Here is a 27344-nt window from a genome sequence, read left to right as displayed (position 1 = left end):
CTTGAGCCACAGCACCACTTCCAGCTTTTTCTATATTTGTGGTGCTGAGGAATTGAACCCTGGGCTTCATGTATATGAGGTGAGCACTCTACCACTAGGCCATATTCCCAGCTCAAAAACTCATTTGGAAATAACTTTGGACTTAAATTTTTAAAACTGTAAAGATAATACATTGAGTTCCAGTATACCCACACTCCTTGACTGTTATAAACCTACATAAATTAATATACATACAAGAGAGACTCTTAATTAAACTTGGAACTTGCTTTGAATTTTACCCATTTTCTCCCTAATATCTGTGACCACACAACATTTTAGCTAAGGACTGGTGAGTTCTTCTGTGGAATGCCTATTACTTTGTATCATGATCATAAAAGGCAAGGAAAAGTTAAGCAATTAGCACGGACTGGAGAGAACTAAGGTGCTATGTTGAGAAGCTGCAATGGCAGATCCTGGATTGGACTATGGAACCGAAAAGGGACATTAAGAAGAAAAGCTGGAGAAATTCAAATAGAGTTCCTAGTTAAGATTCTTGTATAGTGTTAATTTCCTAATTTTGATAACTGTGTTAGGTTTGAGAGGTAAATGGTTACAAGGAAATCTAGGCAAAGAATATATTGGAATTGCCTGCTCTAAATTTTGTAACTTTTCAAGAAGTATAAATAGGTGAGGCTGAATGATTAATATATGTATGTATACATATATATGAATATTAGTTGAAATCCTATTTTCTTTCAAAAGGAGATTTTTGAAATGCCCCCAAAGAGCACTGGCAGGAAGGGCACTTTTCTTCATAAAGCCAGTATCACACACAATAAAAATCTTTAAGTAAGATATTATTTTTCCTGGACTGTAAGAATGACAGAGGTTGCTTCTGTGTCTTTGTCGTGCAGATAGATGTCTCCAATGGAGCTTATAAATGGTGCTAAGTATTGTGTAATCAGGTGACCCTGGGGATGACGTTGCTAGGAGTCTAGCTTCTATTACACTTTACTTTAGCAAACAGAGATGAGTCAATATTCAAGGGGTGAGTCAATATTCAGTAAAAAATAGTCAATTATTTTTTTGGCAATGCTAGGGAATCACACCCAGAACATCACACATACTAGGCAAATGCTCTATTACTAGGATGAATCCCCAGTCAAAAAAAGTAAAATTTTAAAGTAGTGAAAACTATTGTGATTAGTGGCACAAACATAGAAATACTGGAACTAGGATCAATTGTTCCTAAAAGGATAGATTTGTATTCATAGATCTATACAACAGGTTTTACTTGTCAATGTGTTATTATGTCTTTGATCATAGTGTTTGAAGGCACACTCTAGGTAGTGTTTTTTTTTCTTTTCTTCTCTTGCCAGTCCTGGGGCTTGAACTCAGGGCCCGAGCACTGTCCCTGAGCTTCTTTTGCTCGAGGCTAGCACTCTACCACTGTGTCTCACCACAGTACCACTTCTAGTTTTTCCTGCTTATGTGATACTGAGGAATCAAACCCAGGACTTCATGCATGCTAGGCAAGCACTGTACCACTAAGCCACACTCCCAGCCTAGATATCTTTTTATAAACAATAATTTTATTGTCATTATTAAGATATTGTGCAGAGGGGTTACCATTTCATAAATCAGGTAATGGGTATATTTCTTTTTTGGACAATGTCATCCTTTCCTTCATTTTCCCCTCCCATCCTTGCCCACAAGTTACACAGATCATTTTCCACACAGTGTCTACTGAATAGCATGACTGCATTTGTTCACTCTTCTTCCCTTTCTGCACACCCCCATAAGAAAGAAAACTCCAAGGCAAAAACAAATACCACCACCACCAATGACAACAATGATAATAATAACAAAAAATGTGGGTTGCTTTTTATGTGCATTAGTCTCCTATCATTTTAGGATTGTATATGACTTGATATCATTATTCTCTGATTATGACTGCTGCCATTTCCTTAACCAGGAAATAATTGTTACAAAATCACCCAAAGTATATTATACCCAGGGTATCAAAATTAAATGCAGTGATAACAGGAGATAAATCATAGGGAATAAAAACTAAAGAAAAAAGTAATAACTTTTCATAGTACATTAAAAACAACACCAATAAACAAAAACCTCTTGTTTCCATATCTTTGAGTTCATTTCATTTAGCATCATCTTATATGATCTTATGTACATAGCTATTGAGCTGCTGTGATCCTCTGCTAGAATTATCCTAGACATGGAATCTATGTTTCTTTGGGCCTGGCTTACTTCATTTAATACTTTTTTCCCCCAAGTTTTCCCATTTCCTTATGAATGGGGCGATGCCATTCTTTCTGATGGAAGCACACAATTCCATTGTGTATATATACCACATCTTCTTAATCCATTCATTTACTGAGGGGCACCTGGGTTGGTTCCATATCTTAGGTATAGTAAATAATGCTGCAATAAACATGGTTGTTCTGGTAGCTTTAGTGTGTGGCCTTGTTTGTGGTCATTTGGGTAAATGCCCAGAAGTGAGATTGCTGGGTCATATGTCTATTTTCAGTCTTTTGAGGAACCTCCATACAGAAAAAGAATAAAGGTAGAACCAATGCAACAGTGATACTCACAAGACAATATGTTGGAAATGATCTGTACAACTTGTGGGAGGGTGATTTGGGAGGTAAAATGAGAGAAAAATGAGGGAAGGGGTGACAAGCTTGACAACAAATGTACTCACTACCTTACATATGCAAAGGCAACCCCTCTGCACATCACCTTGACAATAAAATTAAATTTAAAAAATTTGAAAAAAATAACACCCAAAGTGGCGAGTATGTTGGGGAGACATGATGAATTTTAATCTGTCATTACAAAGTAAGGATAGCCTTTATATTTTTTCCTGGATAACAGCTGGCTGATATCACTCACTGCCTTACATATGGACTAGAAGGTTCAAGACATCGTAATATTTTGAAGCTGAGTAAGTTGGCTATGAAAACATTCATGAAAAATTGATTTTATTTCATAAAGCAACAATCCTTTGTTCAAGTTAAGAGCTATACACTAAAAATGCCAACTTAGATCAATGGCAAATTGTAAATATTAAGAAAGCAGCACAGAATGGATTAAATGATACTTTGAAAGAAACTTTTGGAATAAATTATGCCAAGCAGACAAGGCAATCAAGTCAAAAGCAGCTGCATACCAAAATGACATGACTCTTCTTTGTAGCTGGAAACGAATGTAGATCTGCCTCATGGCTTAGATTTTTGATCTGAAAATAGTGCAACCTTCACCACTAAATACTCAACACTGATACGTTGATAAGGCACATCAACTCAGCACAATACACCACCAGCCATCCTGCTCACCCTTCTTGTTTTTGTGACATTCCGTCATTATGAGATGAGTGAGACACATTGTGCTCATTTGATCTATTCAGAAGGCAAAGAACCATCATCTGGTAGAGTAGCTAGTGCTAATAGAATCCTTACAAAAACAAATCAAGAAAAAACAAAAGCTGCGGCATGAAACTCATCAAATGATTGCTTCAGGTATTTAACCACTTGTGAAAGTAAAAAATAGTCAACGGATGAATTTCAATGCTGTTTCGATTATACAAACTCAAGAGGGCCAGCTATCGCTGCGGTACCCATTGAGATACATTCTTTCGTGTATTGCAGATATGACATTAGTACAATTTACATAGGTCAAGTATCCTCAACCTACTATGCTTTTCATGTGCATTGTGAATAACAAATGATATGAAGGAGAGATATAAAGCCTTTAGGCAGACATGGAACTCCAATGAGTGTGTTATCTAACTGGCAAGTTAAATAATTGTTTGATAGGCTTTATATATTTAAAATATTACTTCTTGCCTTTTGGTTGTCAACTGGAAATAAAGGTCTCATAGATTTTTCTGCCCAGGATGGCTTCAAACTGTGATCCTCAGATCTCAGCCTCCTGAGTAGGTAGGATTACAGGCGTGAGCTACCAGCACCCAGCTCTTTTCTAAATGACAACACTGACTTAAAAGGTAACAATGATTAGGAAGCTCATGTATTGTTTCCTATTTTTCTATGATGCCTGGAAAGACCGAATCTACAATGTACAAGGAATTCTATATTGGAGAGTAAACTATTTCAGATAGAAACAGCTTGAAGAATTACCATCACACAGTAATTATCTTCGGCATGTTCATTTGGGACATTAGATTGCAAGTTTAAATCATAAGCCCCAACTAAACAGAACCATGTTGTTGTTCTTTTGGCAGAATCTCTGAAGTCAATACTTCATAAAGATAACTTTTCATGTAGTTCACTTCTGTATTGATACGTAGCTTTTCATTCATGCTATCTCTAGATTTTCCATAATAATCCTGGAAGTTAGGCAGAAAAGAAAGGCATTTCTACTGGTTAGAAATAACATGAGTTAAAATATGTGAGATTAAGGAGACCAGGATCAGATGCAGTAGTGCTGTAATTATATCTAAGACTTCTTGAAGCAACATATGCAAAAAGCCCAGTATAAGATGTGACCCTCTGTATAGGCAGAATAGATGTCACTTCTTTTCCCCCCAACTAGGTCAGTGTTCATTTCCACTTAAACACTCTGCCTAGGACAGTAGACTGAAGTAATAATATAGAAAATAATTATAGACGGAGCATGAATGACTCCAAAAATGAAGAAAGCAAAACAAGCCTTTTAGACGGAATATCTGCTGCAAAGAAAAGCAATTCAGAGATTTTTCCATTTTAGTAATTACCTTAATCTTTACCATAACAAATTTTCATTATTGAACTGGAATGGTTTGCAATAAAAATGAGTAGCTTAAGGTAATAAAATTAATGTCTTAAGTATATCCAGAGCATCCCTAATAAAAAAAACCCCAATGCTCCAGCGTTCGTAGCATCAACATGGTATCACACATAGACAATTCTATTACTAACCTCATGTAGTTGCTGTCAAAATGCAAGTGCTCCAGAAATATTGTATAAAACTTTCCTCAGTCTATGCACTGGGTGAGGTATGTAGGAAATATAAATTTCATATTTAGCCTCAAGATAGCTCATGTACATAAATATATTCTAAAATCAGAATAACTGATATCTGGATACTTCTGGTCCCAAGCATGTCAGATAAGTGATAGTCAACCCATTGTATACCATTTGAGAAATTCTTATGTGAGGGGGATACACCTCCTGTAGGCACGTAACCATAAATAAAAATGATAACGAGGTAACATTGTTCATGATGAGGGTAAAATAATTTCAAGACATTGAAAAGGTTCTTGTTAAGCTTAATTGATGTTGACATCTTTTGAAAAAAAAGTCAAATGCATCATAGCAAATCTTATTAGTTGAACCAAGCCAGCTTTTGCTTCTATGCTTGCATGTGAACATCTTTATACTTAATTTGAGGGTAATTATGGATAAAGCACATTCTCTCGTTCGAAAAATCATGTGTCCTACTCTACATAACACTTCTTCTGACCGCATACTTTTGTTTCTACTCTAGTGAATGTGTGATATTCAGTTTTGATTATCTTGGCAGTGGGATCTTCACACAAAGATACCCACAAAGCTGAAGTTGGTCTGTCAGATGTGACCAAGAAGAAAATTAAGGGAACTGAGTTTATAGCAGCAGGTTTAAGTTAAAGATCCCTCAAAAGTCTGACTGGTCCCTACCAAATGTATTTTCATAATATGAATAAAGAACTATATTATGCTTTACTAACGCTCTTCTCTGGGTAATGGGAAGATTTTGGTCACTATATTAAGAAGTGTAAATCCTATACAAAAAGGCTAAAGGATAGATAGCAAGGGTGCCATCTTTCCCTCATATAAAACTTCTTAATTTTTTAACTATATGTTTTTTGTCTTTTCTTTTTTTGGTGCTGGCAATCAAACCCAGGATTCTGCACTTGCTAGGCAAGCACCTTGCCACTGAGCTACATCCCAGCCCCAAATCTCCAGTGTTTATCATTTAAACATATCTATCTCCCTAAGTAAGTTTCAGTGGTTGGAGCTTTTAATTGGCTTAGTTGTACAAATACGAAGTCTACATCTCTCTCTCTCTCTCTCTCTCTCTCTCTCTCTCTCTCTCTCTCTCTCTCTGTCTCTCTCTCTCTCTCTTTGCTCAAAAAGCACTTCATGATTTCATGTTATTATTCACTATCTTCATTACATCACATTTCAGAAAACATAGAAATCAACACATTTCAATAAGCATGTGCATTGAGATGGCACTCACCTTTAGAGAATCAAAACAAGCCACCACACGGCCATTTTCCACGTGGCAAACTCTTGGCGGATGGGCAAACCTGCACTCGGCGTCAGCTCGAGAGCAAGTTCCTCTCTGAAATTCTCTACAGACTTCTAAAGTCAGCCATTTGGTATCACGAATCAGGGCAACATTGACAGCCGTCATATTGAAAGCAAACTTACAATTCAGTGCACCCTCTTTGGGACAGTCTGACTACAGATTGGTAAAGGAGTCCAAATGAACTTGAGCTAAATGTGAAAGAGAAAACAGGTTGCTTTGGTGCAGTGTCGATTTGTTAGCACTTAGGTTTTGATTTGAGTCAAATCTGATCAAGTCAAACAAAAAAAGTCACTTATGAAATCAAGGTTGTATCACAAGAACTAAAAATCAAATTAGAGACCAACTCTTAAGAAGGCAAACTGTAAAGGTTAAGATATCGAATGTTGGATTTTGTTCCTTTCCTGAATTTGTTTCCAATAACTGGCAAACTTTCAAAAGAATTCTGTGCTGTCTAGTTGATGTTTTCAATTATTCTTACAGAAAAACATATGCTGCTGGCTGCCCTTCAATTTGTGGAATGGTCTCCGATCAGGGAAAGAAAAAGTCTTTCTCCTTATTTCGTGGCTTTAAAGAATAAAGTTGGGCAGGATGTTATTTAAAATAAAAAAACAGTTTGCTTCGAAGTTAAGGGGAGGGGAAATGACTAAGACAACTGAGAATCACAGGGGAAAAAATGGACAAGTTGCTGAGAGTCAAGTACAAGCACAGCAGTTTGGTAGGGGACGAGGAGCAGGGGAGGGTGTGTGGAAGAGGGGTTGGAAAAGAGATAGTTCTAGAGTAGAATCCAAGCAGCAGAGTTTTCAGAAAAGGCACTTTTCAGAACCTGCAAGAAAAAGATAAATGAAATTAGCTAAAACACTACAATGCTTCCATTTCAAACTCTAGATTTGGAAAGAAAAGCAACCGTATCTATTGTAAAGCAGGAAGCACCCACAGACAGATAGTACAGCACAGTATGGTTCAACTATTGTCAGTAACAGGAGCATTTCCCAGTGTAAAACTGCTGGACAGAAGGAAATGACTGTTTAGATTTACTGCTGGAGTACAAAACTGGGCAATGGCCCAATTTTTTAAATGATTGTTTATTTTGATGTTTGACTGTAAAAATTCTCTTTGGTGCAAAAAAAAAAAAGACCATAGCTTAACGTGACAGGCTCTTATGCATTAATAATCCCACTGATGTGTCTCCACTTGTCACATGCTCCCTAAGATGTGAGTTGAAACTAACTTTATGATGTGTGGTCAGATCAAAGGCATGGTGATCCACTCTCAAACTCTAGAACATAGGAATTGCTAAAGAAAATGTAAGTTCTTCTGAAAGGTAACTTCTCTTTGTCCTGGAAGTGTTATTGTAGCTAATTGCATCCAACAGTCATGACACAACTAGCTGTAGGCTGGCTGCATAGGAGTTAGGGTGAAGGATGGAAATAGAAAATGTTCTTCAGTTAAAACATATACTTGAGAAGATCCTAGATTGTTTTTTCTAAGTAAGCTTCTTACTCTGTATGCAAGGAAATTGGAACAACTCAGAAGAATTTGGAATAAGGCACAAAGCATGATTCAATAATACATTAAATATTGGAAAGCTTGAAGATTTGTACTTGAACTGTGTCAACCAGCAGCAGTAGCTATCAACTCAGATAAGATACATAAAAGTGTCGTGCACTGGTGGCTCACTGCTGTCATCCTAGCTACTCAAGAGGCTGATAGCTGAGGATCAGGGTTCGAAGCCTGCCTAGGAAAGACTCTTATCTCCAATGAACCAGCAAAAGGCTACAAGTGGAGGTATAGCTCAAGTGCTAGAGCACTAGTCTTGAATGAAGAAGCTATGGGATAGTGCTCAGGATGTGTGTAAGCCCCAGTTCTGGTATCAAAACCCCAAAAAAATGTTCTGCTATGAACTAGTGGCGATGTATAGTAGTCTTTAAACATACAAAAAACCCTCTGAACTGTATACTTTAATAAATCAGATAGTATGTGAATTATTCCTAGTAAAGTTATATATATATATATTAAATCTAAACATAAAAGACAATAAAAATGTCTGTTGTGCTATATGATTGGTTACCCCATGCTTTCTTAGCTTCTCCATAGACATAAAACTTTCTTAGTAATTTTAGTTAAGTTTCAAGAGTAAAGCAGTTTCTTGACTGTAACTGGCCTAGTGTGTTAAGGAAAAGATTCTGCCAAGAGCACGTTCTAGGAGCTTGTAAGTTTACATTCAAGTTTAATCCCACAACTAAACACATGGGAAAGAAAAACAAGCAAAGAAGAAATATATCTATGTCTTGCTCAGCACATAAACAGTGAAGATCTGGAAGGAGACTTTTCTACCAAGGCCTGTCAAGTATAGAAACAGATAATAAATAATAAACTTGAATTTTGAACTTTTACCAATGAAAAATGCAAGCAAGAACTGGCCTTTGGCCATGCATTTTATGTAACATAAGGAGTGGGAAAAGAAGGATTTTTTTTGGGGGGGGGGGCTTTAACCTCAGATGGGGCCCTGGCCAATTCTTCAATGTGGTTCCAGCCAGCACATAGCTGCCTAGTGACTGGAAGTATCTGGGGGCACTGCCTCTGAGTGAAACTAGATGCAACAACAAAAGGAGCTGGTGTGAGGGTGGGGAAGAATTCTCCCATGCAGCTCTACTTGTCTGACTTTAGAAAATAGGCTTCTATTAGAAAATTGTGAAGTCTTTAACATCAAGTGTGGTTATATAAATGGACACTGTCAATGGACATAACTTGGGTTCTTGGTCAAAATAATTCGTGGGAAACATTAAAAATGAAAAACAAAAACAGAGAGGTGCCCAATTCCCCATGTATCTTTTTTTTTGCCAGTCCTGGGGCTTGGACTCAGGGCCTGAGCACTGTCCCTGGCTTCTTTTTGCTCAAGGCTAGCACTCTTCCACTTGAGCCACAGCGCCACTTCCTGAATGGAACCCAGGGTTTCATGTATGCAAGGAAAGTACTCTACCACTAGGCCATATTCCCAACCTCTCCCCATGTATTCTTAAGATCAGTGTTATTTTGGGAACAGTACAGCATAGCTTCATAGCCTTGGATTTAAGTAATAGGAATGCAAATTTTAATTTTTATAATATATAGCCCCTCAATGTAGAACGTGGAAAGTTGCCATCGCTTCATGTACTTTTACTTTATTGTATTTACAATCTGCATATGCTTGAGTTGCATTCATTTTTCGAGCTCTCAAAAATACTCCAGTCATTTTTTTGTCTCTTCCATGTTGGGGATCAAAGCCAAGGCCTTGTGCATGGTGTCTCAGAAATAAAGTAAGCCAGGCACTGGTGCCTCATGCCTGTAATCCTAGCTGCATGAATCTCAACAAAGAAATGTTGAAGACAGCTTTTCTTTCCTTATCTTCCAGAGGAGTTATAAACAAGGAAAACCAATGATTGCCATAGAGTACATATGTTTCCTTCTCCATATTGCTTCTTGCTGTGTATATCATCATTTTCTTAACATTCCTCAGTTGGGTTGGGCTAACACTGATGAACTGTGTACTAGGTGTGAGACATTCTTCTAAGGAGACATTGACCAAGATTGATGAGGCCTCGACTTCTGTGGAACTTCCTATGTTTGTTGACACCAACCAGTGATGTCACATCCAGTAAATAGAATGATGATTACGGTTTATGAAGGGAAGGAAGTAAATACTAGGTATCCAGTTTAAACACAAGCTTCTAAAGGGGCTGGGAATATGGCCCAGTGGCAAGAGTGCTTGCCTCATATACATGAAGTCCTGGGTTCGATTCCCTGGCACCACATATATAGAAAACGGCCAGAAGTGGTGCTATGGCTCAAGTGGCAAAGAAGCCAGGGACAGTGCTCAGGCCCTGAGTCAAACTCCAGGACTGGAAAAGAAGGATATTAAACACAAGCTTCTAATTGGCTGTGAACGGAAACCCAGGTACTGTCCTTAATACTCTGAACTCAAACATGATTGCACAGAAGTGAGGCATGAAGAGAAACACCTCAGAATTACTCACACTGTTTTCTTGTTGTTTGAATTCCTGTTGGAGAGACACTACTATTCTCACTTTGGAAAATGGAGGTGGAGAAAGCTGAAGGAATTTTAACGTGTACAGCTTCATGTATGTGTTAAGTGATCAAATAAAACGGCATTCACATGAAACCTTCCAAGCTATCAGAGCTTTGGCCACAAGTCTTGGATCTGAATCCACTGGACAGGTTGAGTATTTGCTCACAATTCTAAGCCTTCAACATAATGCTCATGTATGAGACTGTTAGGTAAAACATAAAAAAACTATAAACACTTAAATGTACATAAATATTATATCATTGGAAAATTTAGACTATAGGTTTTTAAGAATTCACATTTTTCTCATCGTCAAAGTTGGGGCCAGCCAGATGTGGTTCACATCTGCAATCCCATTACTCCAGAGGCAGAGATTGGAAGGATTACATTAAGTGAGTCTATGTCAACCAACAAGCTAGGCTTGGAGGCACATGCCTGTAATTTCAGCTGCATAGGAGGCCTGGGTAGGAAAATCAGTCTGGGTTGGCCCCAGGCAAAAAGTGTGAATGAGGTCACACCTGAAAAATAACGAAAACAAAAAGGGCTAGGGATCATGGCTCAAATGTTTCAGTGTCTGTCAGCAAGTGTGAGGCTCGGAGTTCAAACCACACTACCTCCACAAAACAACAAAAAAAGAAAAAAGAAAAAGAATCAGAGGGTAAAACAAAGCAAGAATTTTGTACTGATCTAATGGAGATATAAATTTATCCCAGAACAGTTTGAAAATACACAATCAGTAACTACTTTTGCCCCCATCCCCCTACATCGTTTCTAGATCTTATTTCTTTTGCTTTCCTTCCAAAAGCCTATACATTAACATAGAAACACGGCCATGCTTGCTTGGTCCCAATGATCACAAAGCTGTTATTTAGCATCAAAGGCTCATGCCTGTAACCCTAGCTATTCAGGAGGCTGAGATCTGACGATGGCAGTTGGAAGCCAGCCCAAGCAGAAAAGTACACAAATGTCTTATTTCCAAATAACAAGCAAAAAGCCAGAATCAGTGGTGTGGCTCAAGTAGTAGAGTGCCAGCCAGAAGCAAGAATGCCTTGAGTTCAACGTCAGTACCAACACACACACACACACACACACACACACACACACACACACACACACACACTATTTAGCATCCAAACCCAAACCCACAGCTGAACACGCATTCCATTTGTCAAACTCCCAAGGAAACCATGCAAACAGTTTTCTTTCTTTCCATTTGGTACTTTGCTTAGCATCTAAATGGCTTCTGGATTTCTTGTGGCCATTGAGTTTGGCTCTGCAAATGTCTGCCACACCTGTCACACACGCTTGAATTGGCAGCATGACAAGATTTAAAAGCCTTTGTGATTTCAAATTTGCTTGGGTCCTGGTTTCTTCTCATGCTGTAGTTCATGGCCCACCACTGCATATACTTAGGGGCACAGGCAAGATAGGTGACATTGCAGGTGAATACCATGACCACAGAGGAATCCTACGGTAAACCCACAACTTCTGCCCAGAAACAACAGGGCTGCAAACATAAGGAGATTTTGCCTATTGCCTAAAATTTTCATCAAAGTACTTTTTATAGCATTGTGGCCATTTTTATAATAATCCTGGGATAAGATGAATTGTATTCATAAGTTGCTTTGTTAAATGGCAATGCAGTTATACATCTACTTAAAAATAGGTCTGGGAATGTGGCCTAGTGGTAGAGTACTTGCCCAGCATGCATGAAGCCCTGGGTTCAATTCCTCAGTACCACATAAACAGAAAAGGCCAGAAGTGGCGTTGTGCTTCAAGTGGTAGAGTGCTAGCCTTGAGCAAAAAGAAGCCAGGGACAGTGCTCAGGCCCTGAGTTCAAGCCCCAGGACTGGCAAAAAAAATTAAAAAGAGTGAGGGAAGGGGTGGGTAGGGGAAGGATGGTGGAGAAGGTTGAAAGAGATGACATTGACCATTCTGGTGCAAGCCGAAAAAGACTTTGTGCTTGAAATCACTGCCTTTAGAAGCGCTATTTCATATGTATCACACACACACACACACACACACACACACACACACACACACACACACACACACACACACACACACCTGAAGTATGTATCTATAAAGACAGTTGTTTTGATTTCACTACAAAGCTGGCACTCCAGGAAAAAGCAGTTGCAGACTGGGATCACAAACAGCATAGAATCTTAAGTTTATCATTTCCCTTCAACAGTATCATCCCATTCCCCAGTACTGGAATCTGAACTCAGGAACTTGGGCTTGCCAGGAAGGTGATGTATCACTGGAATCATGGCCCTCAGTGGAAGATATCTTCCTTTAAAGGCTCCTAAAAGAAGAATTTTACTTTTGGTTCATATTCGAATTGTTATAATAGGGTGCTTTTCAAGTATCTTTTGAGTGTAACACACACATCCATACACAAGGAAAGGAAAAGATAACAAAAAGAGTATGTGATAAAAATCTATCCATTTTAAGTCTGGTTTACCTCAGTAAATGGAGAAATAAGTTCTGTATCTACTTTTGTAAGGCCTGTAAATTAAATCCATACTTCAAGTTTTTAAAAGAGGGGGCATATAAATTAAGTACTCAACAAACACTGAAAACATTCCAACAAACTCTAAGAAGCTTACAACAGAGTTATCAAAGCCACTGTGAGACAAAGTCACCTCTATTGATTGCTTCAACCTTGATCAGAGGCCTGGAAAGGGTTCATCTACTCGGCTAAAATGCCTGAAAATGCTAGTGTACACATGAGAAACACATGATCTAATTTCATCACATCTGATATCTTGGCAATTTGTGTTCAGAATGGGTAGGCAGACTCCCAAATGTTTAACCTAATTGTCTTGGTTCATTTGGTTCCTTTCATGAACAATTCCCATCTGTGTTGGTACTTAATTCCAAGCTATGGAGAAATTTCCACACACCTGATAACCAGAAGGGCACTCTGGGCAGCTTTGAATCCTTGGGGAAAGGCAATCCCTTGCTTCTGATGTTATAAGGACTTAGGATCTCTGAAGGTCTGTGTTTTTCACTGATTTCAATGCAACCTTCCAGACGCTGCCTGTTCATTTCATAGAAGAGCACCTTCTTTGTATGCTGAGTTCTGTTGCAACTGCTTTTCTACAGGATCTGCTTTCCTACTGTGATCTGCATAATTCTGTTTACTTTCTCTTTTTCCTTGAGGTCTGAGATGGGGACTAGTACTCCACACCTGATGCTTTCACTCATTGGTTAGCATTCTATCAAATGAGCCATTCCTCTAACCTTTTGTCTATTTTCTCTGAGATCCCAGGTCAATTGATCTGCTTAGAAACATGTGACCCCTCATGGTCATTAACTCTTGCCAACTAATATTTTTAAGATCGGATACATTTTTCTTGCTGATTTGTTTTTCTCCATTTTTTGTTTTCCCCTTTTACTAACTGTATGACTGTAAGAACCCATTTTCCCAGTTATCTTCTCGGTAAATTAATCTGATCTCATGAAAAATTTGTCTATATTAGTTTCATTTTTATATTAGTGTGTAATCAACTGAGATATTGAGAATTCTACTGAGTATGAATAATGATTAAAACACTATGAAGAGGATAAATTTGCCTGAGAAGTACATTTTTAAAATATTCTATTGTTATTATTAAGATGTTTTACAGAGGGGTTACCATTTGATAAGTCAGGCAATAAATACATTTTGGGGGGAAAATATCAGGTTCCACCATGAATACCATGACTGCATTTGTTCACCCTTCCTCTTTCCATTTCTGCGCCCCCTTCCTCCCTTAAAAGACAAGAAACAAAAAAGCAAAAACAACAATAAAAATGTGTTTCCATTTCTCAGAATTCATTTCAGGAAATGGTATTTAAAATGTTCAGAGGAGTTAGGCCTTTCTTTGCATTCCTCCCCTAAGAGTATCCCTTGTAGAGTACATTTTAATGAGTTCTTATGAAACATTTAAAAGCCAGTATCTTGGTTAACTAATTAGAATGTTTAGTTGTTAATAATAGTCAACTTGAGCATGTAATCCTAGCTACACCGAAGGCTGGGATCTGAGGATTGCAGTTTGAAACCAGCCTGGGCAGAAAACTCTCCGTGAGATTCTAATTTCCAATAAACTACTTAGAAAAAGCCAGAAGTAGCACTGTAACTCAAGTGGTAGAGTGTTAGCCTTGAGCACAAAGAGGCTCAGGGACAGTGCCCAGGCCCTTAATTCAAACCCCAGGTCTGGTAAATTAATAATAATAATAATAATAATAATAATGATGATGGGATAGCAGAAGAAAATGAGGTAGGGAGAAACAAAGTTGGAAAAGAGTTGTACTCACTTCCTTACTTATGTAACTGTAACCCTTCTGTATATCACATTTACAATTCAAAATAGATAAAAATAATAGTAATAATAGTTAACTTTATCCAGCTCTTTCTAAGTATATTATATTCATCATCTCTCTCAACCATTCCCAATATTCATAAGGTCCATATTATTAAGCAGCAATGTTAAAGTCGAATTTAAGAGCAAAAATGCTGGACATAGTAGCTCAAACCTATAAATCCTAGCTACTTGGGAGGTAGACAAAAAATGTGGCTCAAAGCCAGCACAAATAGGTGGATTAAGGCCAAGGCACAAAGCAAGATCCTATCTAAAAGAATAATTAAAACAAAAGGGGTGGTAGAGTGATTCAACTGGTATAGTGCCTCCTAGCATAGTACAAAGCCTTAAATTCAAACCCTAGTACTACAAATAAAAAAACAAAACCTGTCATTCACAAACTAGACTTGTCAAAGAATAATTCCATTGATTTTTAAAAATGAAGTTCTTAGAAATCATAACAGAGTCATGGACACCAGTAAAAACTGTCTAAGTTCTCAAGTTTCTCCCCAGTTTCCTGTGATAACAATATGAAAGCGGAATTTCCACAGAACTCAGAGGATTCTGAATTGCTTTAAGTTGGGAAGGCATATCTTCTCATGTATGCATGAGAAATAAGTTAGAAAATGCTTCACACGTTGGGATTAAAATCACCCATTGAAGAGAGTATGTTGTCCAGAAATCTGGTATCCAGCTGCCAGAACAGAAGCATAAAAGTCTTAGGGGATAGTAAATCTTGCCCTCAGTAATAAAATTTATAAACAAAAAACACAGTCATCCAAATCAAAGTGAAAACTTTGAACCAAGATTTAGACATTATGAAAATAATTGTAAAGCTATGATACTACAACAAAGTTTCCAGTACCTTCAAAAGCTAAACTCTCTCTCTAGCTAACTTTTAAGCTTAGTATGTCCAAACATAAGAGTATACAAATAATAGAAAAGGAAAAATAAGAAGGATTGTTGACACAAGAAGATTGTGGACAAGAACTGATTAAGAGCCTTCAAAGATAGCAGGGACTTAAAAAATTAAACTCCAGGGAAATGTTGAAGTTGAACCAACCAGAAAATGTATTTTCACCATGAAAGAGGCAAGATATATGACAAGTAAGAAGATACTTTCAGATTAAGAAGCATTTCCAAAAAAAAATCAACTCAGCTTAAAGGGCCAAATGGCTACCTTACCCCCAAAAGGAGAACGACAAGAAAGAATCAAATGCTGCTAAGTTAGAGAGAAAAATTCCATTTATATTGAGGTGATGGGAACGTCTATCAAAGCAAATAAAATCCTATACTTTAACTACCGTGTTTCATTTATCCATTCACAATCATGTGCACATATGATAGAAGTGATATGGAAATTAATATTAACATTGTATCATTTATATCACCACATACTGAGTGATGTAAATGATTAAATTTGACAGGCATATAACTGAATATATACATGAAGGGAACCAAACGTCCTCAATTCTATTTAACGTAATAGTATAACTCTACAAAAGATCAAAAGATCATACAGGTTCTCAGCAAATACAAATTTCGAATCACACTGACATGAAACTAACCTCCAAGGTTCTCATACTGAATACCTGCTCCACTAAAATTATTCAAGCTGCAAGCTTTTATATTACAGATCACTGCAACAACATAGCTCCAGTTATCATCTTTGTCAAAAGCCAAAGAAGATGCATTTAGTGAGGGATGAAGATGATAATTCTCAAGTTGAAATCATCCTAAAAGATTGTGGTTAACTGCTAATCTACAGGCAGGGCAGGTCACTGAAAGTCTCTAAATGTTCAGAGTAGATAACTCATAGGAAGCTCCTAAATACCTATCAGAAGAAAATCTGGGTGGTTAATGACATAATTTTAGGCATTCAGATGTTATATACTATTCATGTGTGTGTGTGTGTGTGTGTGTGCGCGCGCGCGTGCGTGCCTGCCCACACACGCGCAAGTATGCAAGTACACTTGCTGCTCCCCAGGCTTGAACTCAGGGACTGGGCACTGTCTCTTACCACTTGAGCTACAGGTTCATTCAGCATTTTGCTAGGTAATTAGAACTAAGAGTGTCATGGACATGTCTGCCTGGGCTGGCTTCAAGTCAATGATCAGCAGATCTCAGCCTTCTGAGTACCTAGGATTACAGATGTGAGCCACTGACACTGATACTATTAATTTTTAATTAAAACAAACAAAGTGGGATGCTGGTGGCTCACACCTATAATCCTAGCCACATAGCAGGCTGAGATCTGAAGATCCCAGTTCAAAGCCAGCCCAGACAGAAATGTCTATGAGACTCTTACTTCCAATTAACCAGCAAAATGTCGGAAGTGGACCTGTTGCTCAAGTGGTAGAATGCCAGCCTTGAGTGAAAAAGCTAAGGGACAGCACCCAGGCCCTGAGTTTAAGTCCCAGCACAACAAAAGAGCTTTGAAATCTGAAAGACTTAGATTTGAATCTAGCTTAATGTTTAATTTCAATATGTTGGCATCCTAACATGAATAAATCCAAGTATTAAACATGACAGGCAAGATGTTAGAATTTAACAGAAAAATTTAAAACTTAGTAAAATACAGTATTCTTTTTCAGTGTTTTAGGCTTGACTTTGGGCAAAGTAAGTATTTAAATAATGAGTGCAAGTGAGTACAAAAAACTTAGATGGAAAAAAAAGTAAACAGCCACTCTGGGGACAGAGACAGAGTTGATGTAATGGCATCCTTAGAGACTACAGTAACACTTAAGCAGACATCAGCAGTATCAGTTAATTCAATAGGCAAAAGTTTCCTATAGTCAAAATAAAGGCACCGTGCTTCAAGGTGGCTTACACTGAATAAAGTAGTATCCTCCTAAGTCTTTCAGCAGCATCTTTTCCAGACCTGTTCAAAGGTAGACTCATTTTTAAGAGTCTGAAAAAAACTCTCACCTTATACAGCTGGGCACTTATTTATGAGAACCTGAGAATCAATGAAATGCCCTTGATTTTTTTCAAAGCCCTAAAAGATATCCCAGCTTAGTGGTTAAGAATAGGATTTTGGAGCCAGGAAGACCTGTTCATAATTCTGTCTCTTACCTACTAATTGAAAGACCTTGAGAAAGTTCCAGAAATAATCTACACTTTAGTTTCCACATATATAAAGTGGTATTAATAATAGTCTCTTTCTCATAAGGCTCTTTGGAAGATTGAAATGAGTTAATATTTATAAAGCACTTACAAGTGTCTCATAAAAAGTAAACATTAAGAGCTTCTGAAATAAATCACTGGAGCTCATCTTGTTCAATACAAAAATAGCAATCTGATAAGCCCCATCCCATTCCTGTATGATGACTAATTTCTTAGAAAAACGATTTGCTATGTATTTTCTCTGAAGCCATTCAACTCCTTTTATAGATACAAAATAAGAAAGTCTGGGGGTGAACAAGACAAAGTAAAGGCCTTGGTTCTGTCATTTTCTCTTTCTCCAGAAGGATCTACACATGAAAGCTAGAGAGATACATTTAGCTCAGTACAGCGAAGGGCCTTCTGGGAGCTTGAGCATCCTGCCACCATGTTGAACTGTTGCACTTGTTGGTGCTCTCCCATTCACTGGGTTTCTGTTATGAGGCAGGCACTCTTGCCACTAGGCCATATTCCCAGCTCTGGGTTTCTGTCATATTAGATGGGAATGCTTACATGCCAGGAGTCAATCTTTTTATTTGCTTTATCTTTGTGGTACTGGGGAAGGAACCCAGGGCATCATGCATGCTAGACAAGTCCTGTACTACCGAGGTACAACCCTAGCACTATCATTTATTTTTATCATACTACCAGGGAAGGAATACTTCCTGAACCAGGAAGTGTGTGAACGCATACTTGTGCATTACATGTATGGCACTGATTTTGGTCTTTGGGTGACAGCCTCCCCTCTCAATGAGCTTATAATTGAGTTGGGAGATAATCAAACACCCTAAAACTAGTAGAGATGGTACATGATTAAGTACTGAATCTCATTTGTCTTATTAAGCATAACCTTCTAGAAAAATGGAATGGAAAGCCATCATTCTTTTATCTAGAAGTGATACTTCTTTTTTTTTTTTTCGCTTCTCCAAATCATTTACTGCTGAAGAATAAAAACCAAAGCCTCTACTCCAGTCTCTTCTCCACGATTGACTCCACAAACACTTCCTTCCAGCCCCAAAATATCCATTGCTGCACCTTAAACAAGCAAAAAAACTTTATTAAAATTAATATTAAATAAATATGAAAATTAATGTTTCAAATTTAAATAATGTCATAACCTGATACATCTTTTTGTTTTTACAGGTGGCCACTGGAAAGCTCAAGAAAACAAATGTCTATCTCCTATACATAAGCTAAGTGTTCTGAAAGTGATATATCTTATAAATCACGATGACTTTATCTATGTCACAAAAGGAAGACTGCATGTTCCTGTATTTCCTTTCATGTGAATGAGAAAATATACCTATAAAAATCTCGCAAGTACAAGCCATTGCATTGGGAACAACAAGATTTAGAAAATGCAGGAAAGAGTTCACACCTGTAATGCTAGTAACACAGGAAGCTGAGATCTGAGGATCATAGTTCAAGCCTAGTCCAGGCAGGAAAATCCATAAGACCCTCATTTCCAATTAATCATCAGAAAACCAGAAGTGGTGCTGTGGCTTAAAGTGATAGAGCACTAGCCTTCAGAAAAAAAAAGCAGGAATGAAAAAAATGGACATATTCTGATTATACATCACAACCTGTGCTTTTCCTTGATACTTGAGTTATTCAGTGAGAAACTCAAGCAGACCTGAAGCTAAACTGTCTTTCTTCACTTTGTATTGAACGTGAAAACATGACTCACATATTCAAAAAAGACAACAGGACTACAGGGAATAAATGACTTAGTCACAGTAACCAAAATGCCAACATGGAATGTCTTGTTCTCTGCTTTGGAGAAAAGTTCACCACATTCTTTCTCCACCTTCTTCCTTCTCTTTGTTCCTCAGTTCCCTCTCTCTCCATTTCCCCTGCACTAATAAACTTATTTTTATGGCATGACAAAATATATAATCATGGAACTGAAGCCACTGTCTCTGCTTAAAACTGAAATGTGTGAAATGGAAAGTTGATATAAATACTTCTAACACTTCAGAATATGTATAAAACAATGACTTCCATCTCCAAAGCAAACCATATATAACTTCAAAGAATCTGCTAGAGAAATAATTTGATATTATTTTCCCATTCCAGCATCTAAGTCCAAAAGAAAGCTGGAGGTAAGTAGACTGAGGGAAGATGGCACTTAGCTGGTAGAAGAGAGACTGTTGTGGGATTTTCCAGAGACCAAGCAAAAAACTGCACATATATTGCAGACAGCATGTGTATGTAACAGTGCTAGAAACCAGCAATGCTGAGTGTGTGTGCGCGTGCGTGCATTGCGGGGGGGGAGGGCTACTGTTGCTGCAGCTGTTATTGGAGGAGAAGGAGGAAGAGAGTTAGGAGGAAGAGGAAGGAGTGGAAGATTCACATTTGTTGGCTGAAAAGGAGCCAAAGCTACTGAAACATTGTCTCACTTTATGCTTAGGCTGACCTAGGCTGTGATCTTCCTACTTGTGCCTCCTTGTGTCTCTGGAGATGATAGACACACACTACTCTTCCTAGCCATTGTGTTATAATAAGCATGTGTCACCATGCCCAGCCATTGGTTGAGATGGAGTTGTACAACCTTGCTTTGTCATGGCTGGCTTCAAATCACCATCACTAATCTTTGCTTCCCAAGTGCACCACTGATACAGTTGTACAATACAAATCTATTGTCACTGTTCTCCACACACTGGCTGCCCAAGTGGTTATAATTTACTGTCAGGCACCACTTAGTGATAGAAAATAGAATTTCATACATAGTGGCTCATTTGAGGTTCTTTGTAAGCAGAAGCAAAGAAGGAATTCGTAGGTTAGGTATGTACTTCAGAGGTACAGTACTTGCCTATCGTGTTCATATATACCAAAACTAATAAGCACATACACATAAAATTCCACTAAATAACTAATGATTTTTTACTATTTTGTGATACTTAAAACATGCAATTTATTCTAGCTGAATCAATTTTATAAAGATTCCTACCAAAGGATATCATCTAAAAATAAGGACTGGGTACGGTGAGTCATGTCTGTAATCACACCTACTTCGAAGGTGAAGACAAGATAATCAGTGTCCCAGGCCAACCCATGAAAAAGTTTTCTTACATCTGTGAAAAATCCACATTTTATTTTATTTCCCTACCAAACAAATATAGATAAAAGTTCTATTAACTGTGGGGTTCAGATGGATTCCACTCACTATTTCACTGTATTTAAGAAAAAGTAACCCCATTGTGAATAATATGATGCTCTAATGTAGATTCAATGTTGATGCCTTATGATGCTAAACTAAAATCTAGAAAATCTGCTTCTCACAATTGCAAAGATAACAGTAAAAACGAGGGGACTTTTCATTCGCCACACCTAGTGAGTAATCAAAAATGAGACTTGAGGGCTGGGGATATAGCCTAGTGGCAAGAGTGCCTGCCTCGGATACACGAGGCCCTAGGTTCGATTCCCCAGCACCACATATACAGAAAACGGCCAGAAGCGGCGCTGTGGCTCAAGTGGCAGAGTGCTAGCCTTGAGCGGGAAGAAGCCAGGGACAGTGCTCAGGCCCTGAGTCCAAGGCCCAGGACTGGCCAAAAAAAAAAAAAAAAACAAACAAAAATGAGACTTGAAACCCCAGGAAAAAACACATTAATTCCACAAAGTATTTCTTCGCTAAGTTATTCATACCAACAGAAAAATCAAGAAGGCCATCAGTAATAATAGAATGGTGCTGTAACAACCTTGCTAGCTAAACACACTTATTATGGTAAGTAAAGGTAATGAGAGTAGTGTGTGTGTGTGTTTATTTAAAAAAAATCTTATGCCACAGAAATACCAATTTCTTTTTTTGTGCATGTGTTCCATTCCTGGGGCTTGAACTCAGGGCCTAGAAGCTATAACCCTGATCTTTTGTTCAAGGCTAGAGCTCTACAACTTGAGCCACAGCTTCACTTTCAGTTTTGGGGTTTTTTGGTGGGTTTTTTGGTGCTTAATTGAAGGCTTTCCTTAATTGAAGACTTTCCTTAATTGAAGACTTCCCTGCCTAGGCTGGCTTCAAACAGTGATCCTCCGATTTCAACCTCCTGAGCAGCTACAATTATAGTCTCATGACATCGACATTGCACAGAAACGCCATTTTCTAAAAGCAGATGAGAGCCAAAATGATAAATCAGGAATAAGAGGAAAAGGGAAGGGAGTAATGTATGCAAACAGGTACAAAAAACAATTTGCTAGTGCTGAGCACATGGTAGGTTTCAAAACCATACTTAGACTAAATCTATTGGATTCTAATATTGAACCTATTAATAGATCTCCCTCTGGGTAAATTACTTTGAGTCTATGTTTGCCCATGTAAAATACTATGTGTTTATTTTTTATGGTAGTGATCATATTCTTAAACAAATTAGAATATTCATTGTGCATTATGCTATGAATGGCCTACAACAAAACTGAACTTTCAAAACTCTGATGCTGAAGAAAATACATATCATGATCCCCTAAGCAGAGACAAACAACATTTCCAGTCATACTTTCTTTTTTTCTCATCACAAACACGTACATGTGAAAAATCCTCACATGCAAATGAAAGCCCACATAAGCGAAGTGTTACAGATATTTCCAAAAATTATTTCTAATATACTGAACATGAAGAACTTTTAGTGTTCTTCATCTTTATTCTTTTAGTCCTCACTTGTTTCTAAGTAGTGCACATGTATTTTAGAGCTTTCTCATGTTGATAGCAAAAAAAGAGATATATTCCCTCTAGTGCATATTTATGAAAAAAATAAATATAAAATTTCAATAGTGAAACCAGGTCATTTTAAGACTTTTCAACAGCTTTCCTTATTATTGTTTCTGTGAGAGATTTAATAATTCTTCCACCATAGGTCACTAGGAAAAGGGACACAAAAGATTAAAGTTCTGCATTCTCTCACTCCACAAGCTTTAGGAACTGGAAATCATTTTCATTGAAAGCTGATATAAGATGGGCATTTCTAATCTGAAAATGCAAAATATGCCATTCCCTGAAATCTGAAATGCTTTGAATGCCAATGTGATGTCATAAGAAAAAAAACCCACACCAAACTTGGTCTCATGTACAAAAGCATGAAAAATGATGTTCAAAATTGCCTTCATGCTATGTGTCAATGAAACAAGTGAATTCTGTGTTCAAACGAGCACCATCTGCAAGACACCACATTATACATAGGTAAATGTTTTCAAATCACACCCACTTTGGTTCCAGGTATTTTGAATAAGGTATCTTCATCCTGCACCAGTTCACAGTTCTTAGTTGTCCTCAAATAACTTCCTCAATATCTAAATTTGTGAGAGAAATAGTTCATGCTCATTAGAAATATATAGATCCTTGATTTCTCAATAAGATCTTGTTTGGGATCGATAAAAATAAAATTTCAAAAGCGAAATCATCATAACTTAATATTTGTCTCTTTTTTATCAATCTGGGCAGGAATCTTTCGGAAATGCTTTGTAAAGCTCTATTCCTTCTTCTTAGACATCAGCTACTAAGAAAAGTTCAGCTTTTCCTAGTAATTCTAGGTCATCTTTAGGAAAAAACTACGTCTTGAAGGATATATAATTGGGCACTTTAAAAAATGCCCCCAAATGTCTGAGTAATTGGAGTCCTCATGTCTACTTTTTCCAATTTGTCTTCTTTTTCACTCTGGTCTTTTTTTTATTATTATTATTGATTATGGACTTTACTCTGTACCTGCCTCTATTAACATCCCTCTTACTCCCATAGTAATTACAGTTTCTGGGGATTGAGAAAGGAGATTCAATCAAGTAAACTGTAGCAAACAATTGCTCCCATGTAAGGAGCAATTGATTGAATAATTAAGTGTATTAGACTTGTGTCTTAAAGCACAGATGGCATGAGCTCTACAGTGTGCTTAGGAAAGGAGCTGAGGAGTTCCCTGTGACTACAGTTTAAAAGCATTGGAACCTGTCCTTCCTCAACTCTCTGGCACCTGGCAGAAACAGACACTTGAAAATAGTATCCTTTCTCTTTGTGATATATAATTCATCTTGGAGAGTCCTAGCGGACATGTAGGAAACAATCAGTAAACTAGAGAAGGTTCCACAGCTCTGATGGCATGCAATTAGGAAAGGCTGTGAACATCGCTAGAGATTCTGAGCTAGTAATGATATTTGAATTATTGAACAATGCTTACAGGATAGGCATTGGCCAATTAGGACTGATGCCCTTCCTGTGAGTGTGCTCTTTTCTGTCAGTGAAGTATGGAGGTGTCTAGGAGGTGAGCAGTAGAAGGGGGTAATCTGGACACTATCTGCTTCATTTAACAGTGAAGAAGTGTGCCAATAAGTACGTCCATTAGATATGAATTTACTGATGCATGCTACTGGAATATCTTGCTCTTATTTTGTATTAGGTATTTGCTAATGCATAGCACACAGTCAAATCCCTCGATGTTACATGTGCAATGTGAAGGCGTATACAACAGGCTAGCTAGACTTCAGTCAATGAACAAGAGGGAGGATAAGATTTCCCCAGGACCCACCTAGAAGAAAGCATAATCTGGCTCCTTAGGAAGAGACAGAGCCCTCCTTAAGTCTAAAAAGAAGACCAAAAAGCATGCCAATAATTAAGAAATACAGGGGAATGATTGTTGCTGCATTGGTGCTTCTGTTTATCCTACCAAAAGCTCTGGAGAGTTAAGTCACAGAACACATAAAGATGTCTAGAGATAATTACAACAGGTTATAAAGGCTATTTGCCAGTAATTTTTAAACTCAAACTTACCTGCTTATGCATTTTAGTCAAGAGAACCATTTTAGTTTGCACTGCTGGGGATGGAACCAAGGCCTCTCTCTTGGTAGGTGAGTTCTTTACAAAAATCTTGATTACACCCCAATCCTCTATTAATTGAACTTCTGATTAAATATTAACAACAAACACATACATACAAACTATAATTAACTTATTTATTGCTACTTAGGAAGCTTTCTTGGTGGACATAACATTAATATACCACATTTAATGACAAAGGTAACATTATGACTTAAACACAGTGATGAGGCTATTGTTGACAAACTGCTCCCCAAAGTAGATCTATTAGGCACCCTGGACTCCACTTCACTCAGAATAATATCATGTTTTAATTGAGTGCTAAACTAGATCCTTCATGTCATATTCACCTAGACTTAATTCTGTATCATCAATGTGCTAGAAATGATCATTATAAAACAATATGAAGTGTGAAAAATAATCAGGGAAAAAAACTGTGACTCATTGTTAATTTGTTATTATTCTAAATGACATTGTAGTGCTTTGTCCAAGTACAAGTCCTAAACGTTGCAAAAAAAAAAAAACAAACTGCCAGCAATAGACTGCTGAAATTCACCACTAATATTTGGCCTCTAGAGAGGATACTGACCAATGATCCGATTGGCACACATAAAAAAAATGCCCATGTAAATCACAAGGCTGGCAAAGAGAACAGCATCAATCCAGTCAACAAGTATAAACGCAACTGCATTATGCTTTATTTTTGTGGATTTTTAACTATGCATCAGACATCTGAAAGTATCAGTCCTTTGGTCCGGGACAATATTGGAGTCATAGAGAGAGTTTATCAAGCTAACTGATAGGAGAGGTATGTGACTTCTTTTTTTTTTTTTTTTTTTTTGCCAGTCCTGGGGCTTGGACTCAGGACCTGAGCACTGTTCCTGGCTTCTTTTTGCTCAAGGCTAGCACTCTACCACTTGAGCCACAGCACCACTTCTGGCAATTTTTTATATATATGGTGCTGGGGAATCGAACCCAGGGCTTCATGTATGCGAGGCAAGCACTCTTGCCACTAGGCCATATTCCCAGCCCGGTATGTGACTTCTTAAAACTCTGTCCCCATGCAAAAGGAGCTGAGAGTGCCAAATCTGGCCTCTTGTTTCAAAGTGCAAATTTTTAATCATTTATTTGGCACATCATTTCATAAAAGAAACCCGAATATAAATCTCCAATAAATATGAATATCGTTTAAAGGCAATGGTGCATAATTTTAAGAAAACAGACTAATAAAGAATGAAATTTCAAGCCAGGTATGCTTATAATGCTAGCTACTCAGGATGCTAAGATCTCAGGATTGCAGTTCAAAGCCTGCCCAGGCAGGAAAGGCCCTGAGACTCTTATCTCCAATAAGCCACCAGAAAACTGGGAGTGGTATTGTGGTTAACAGTGATAAACTGCTAGCCTTGAGCAAAAAAGCTCAGGCACAAACCCTAGGATCTGAGTTTAAGCCACACAACCAACCAACAAAAAAAAAAATTCAGTTGAATAAAAAATAACAGTGTCAGGTGCCAGTGGCTCATGCCTTTAATCCTAGCTACTCAGGAGGCTGAGGTCTGAGGATCACAGTTCAAAGCCAGCTCTGGCAGGAAAGTCTGTGAGACTCACATCTCCAAGAAATTACAAAAACTCCCAAAGCTGCAGGTGTGGTTCAAGTCGTAGAGCACTATCCTCTAGCAAACGCTCAGCACAGTGACCAAGCCCTGAGTTCAAGTCCCAGGACCAGAAAAAAAAAACCAAGCAAACTCGCTCATTGTGCTTAGTATATGGTAGGCACAAAGGAGGTTCCATTACTGTCCTTATATTACAGCTGAAAAGTGAGAGATTAAGTAAGCAATTTCAAAGTTATATAGCAAAAGAGCTGGGATCAAATGTCAGTCACTTCTCTATAGTGCCTGTCTTAGGTACAAAAATGCATAAACATCATCTAAAATCTATAGGCTTATTATCAGGTACTTGGATATGCAAAGAAACCTAAGTATATGAAAACAACTATTACTCAAAGTTTTGATTTTTGAAAGTGCCAACCAATATTAATGATAGTTCAATTTAAGTTTTATTTTAAAATTTAGAATCGTAGTGTCTACTAGATTTGATATTGAAATACATGTAGACATTAATACATTAGAAAAATGCAGTTTAACTTAGTACAAAGTAAAAGTGTTGTTGTTAAAATACTCAGAAATGCATATCAACCTCGTGAATGAACTAGATCCAGGCACAGAACTAGAATACTCAAGGTTTCAACCCCTCCATCAAACATGTCAGTCCATCTCCATTCTACACTTGAAACCTGTAGTAGAACTTCCATTTAGCTATCCATTTAACCATGAGATACTTAGGAGATAAATTAGTGGCTAGCTCAATACCTCTTATTACTAAGTTCTCTGAAAATACTTGCTAAATCAATGCAAACATCAAGTATCAGCTATGCAAAAAACACTGTGATCAATGATGGGAAAGCTACGATTTGGACCATGTGTAAGGCAATATGGCAAAGAGCCCTGTACATGGTAGGACCAAAAATGGAAGAACCTCTAAGAATAAAGATGGTCAGTGTAGAACTTCAGGCAAGAAATTCTTTCCCCATAAATGTTACAGAATAAGCAAAATGACAAAGCGGCTCCAATATTTCTTCAAAACTAGATAAACAACTTCTTTGGTTTTGCTGTTACTTAACGTCGATAATTCTTAA

General features: G+C 37.7%; 1 protein-coding gene across 5 annotated transcripts in view; it reads right to left on the bottom strand.

The window, feature by feature from the left end:
* Mbnl3 (muscleblind like splicing regulator 3) overlaps positions 1–27344 on the bottom strand; it is a 117812-nt gene that overhangs the window by 66832 nt on the left and 23636 nt on the right. For 4 of the 5 annotated variants that reach the window (XR_007209323.1, XM_048335777.1, XM_048335776.1 and 1 more), the window contains one exon: positions 6220–7114. The exons of the other annotated variant lie outside the window; for it this stretch is intronic. Coding sequence is in view for 3 of the 4 variants with exons in the window: in XM_048335777.1 (XP_048191734.1) it covers positions 6220–6396 (177 nt within the window). In the remaining variant the exon portion in view is untranslated. The remainder of the gene's footprint in view (positions 1–6219; positions 7115–27344) is intronic. 5 annotated transcript variants of the gene reach the window in all.

This window comes from Perognathus longimembris, chromosome 28 (assembly GCF_023159225.1).
Source record: "Perognathus longimembris pacificus isolate PPM17 chromosome 28, ASM2315922v1, whole genome shotgun sequence".
NCBI lineage: Eukaryota > Metazoa > Chordata > Mammalia > Rodentia > Heteromyidae > Perognathus > Perognathus longimembris.
This window is presented reverse-complemented; position numbering and strand designations above follow the sequence as displayed.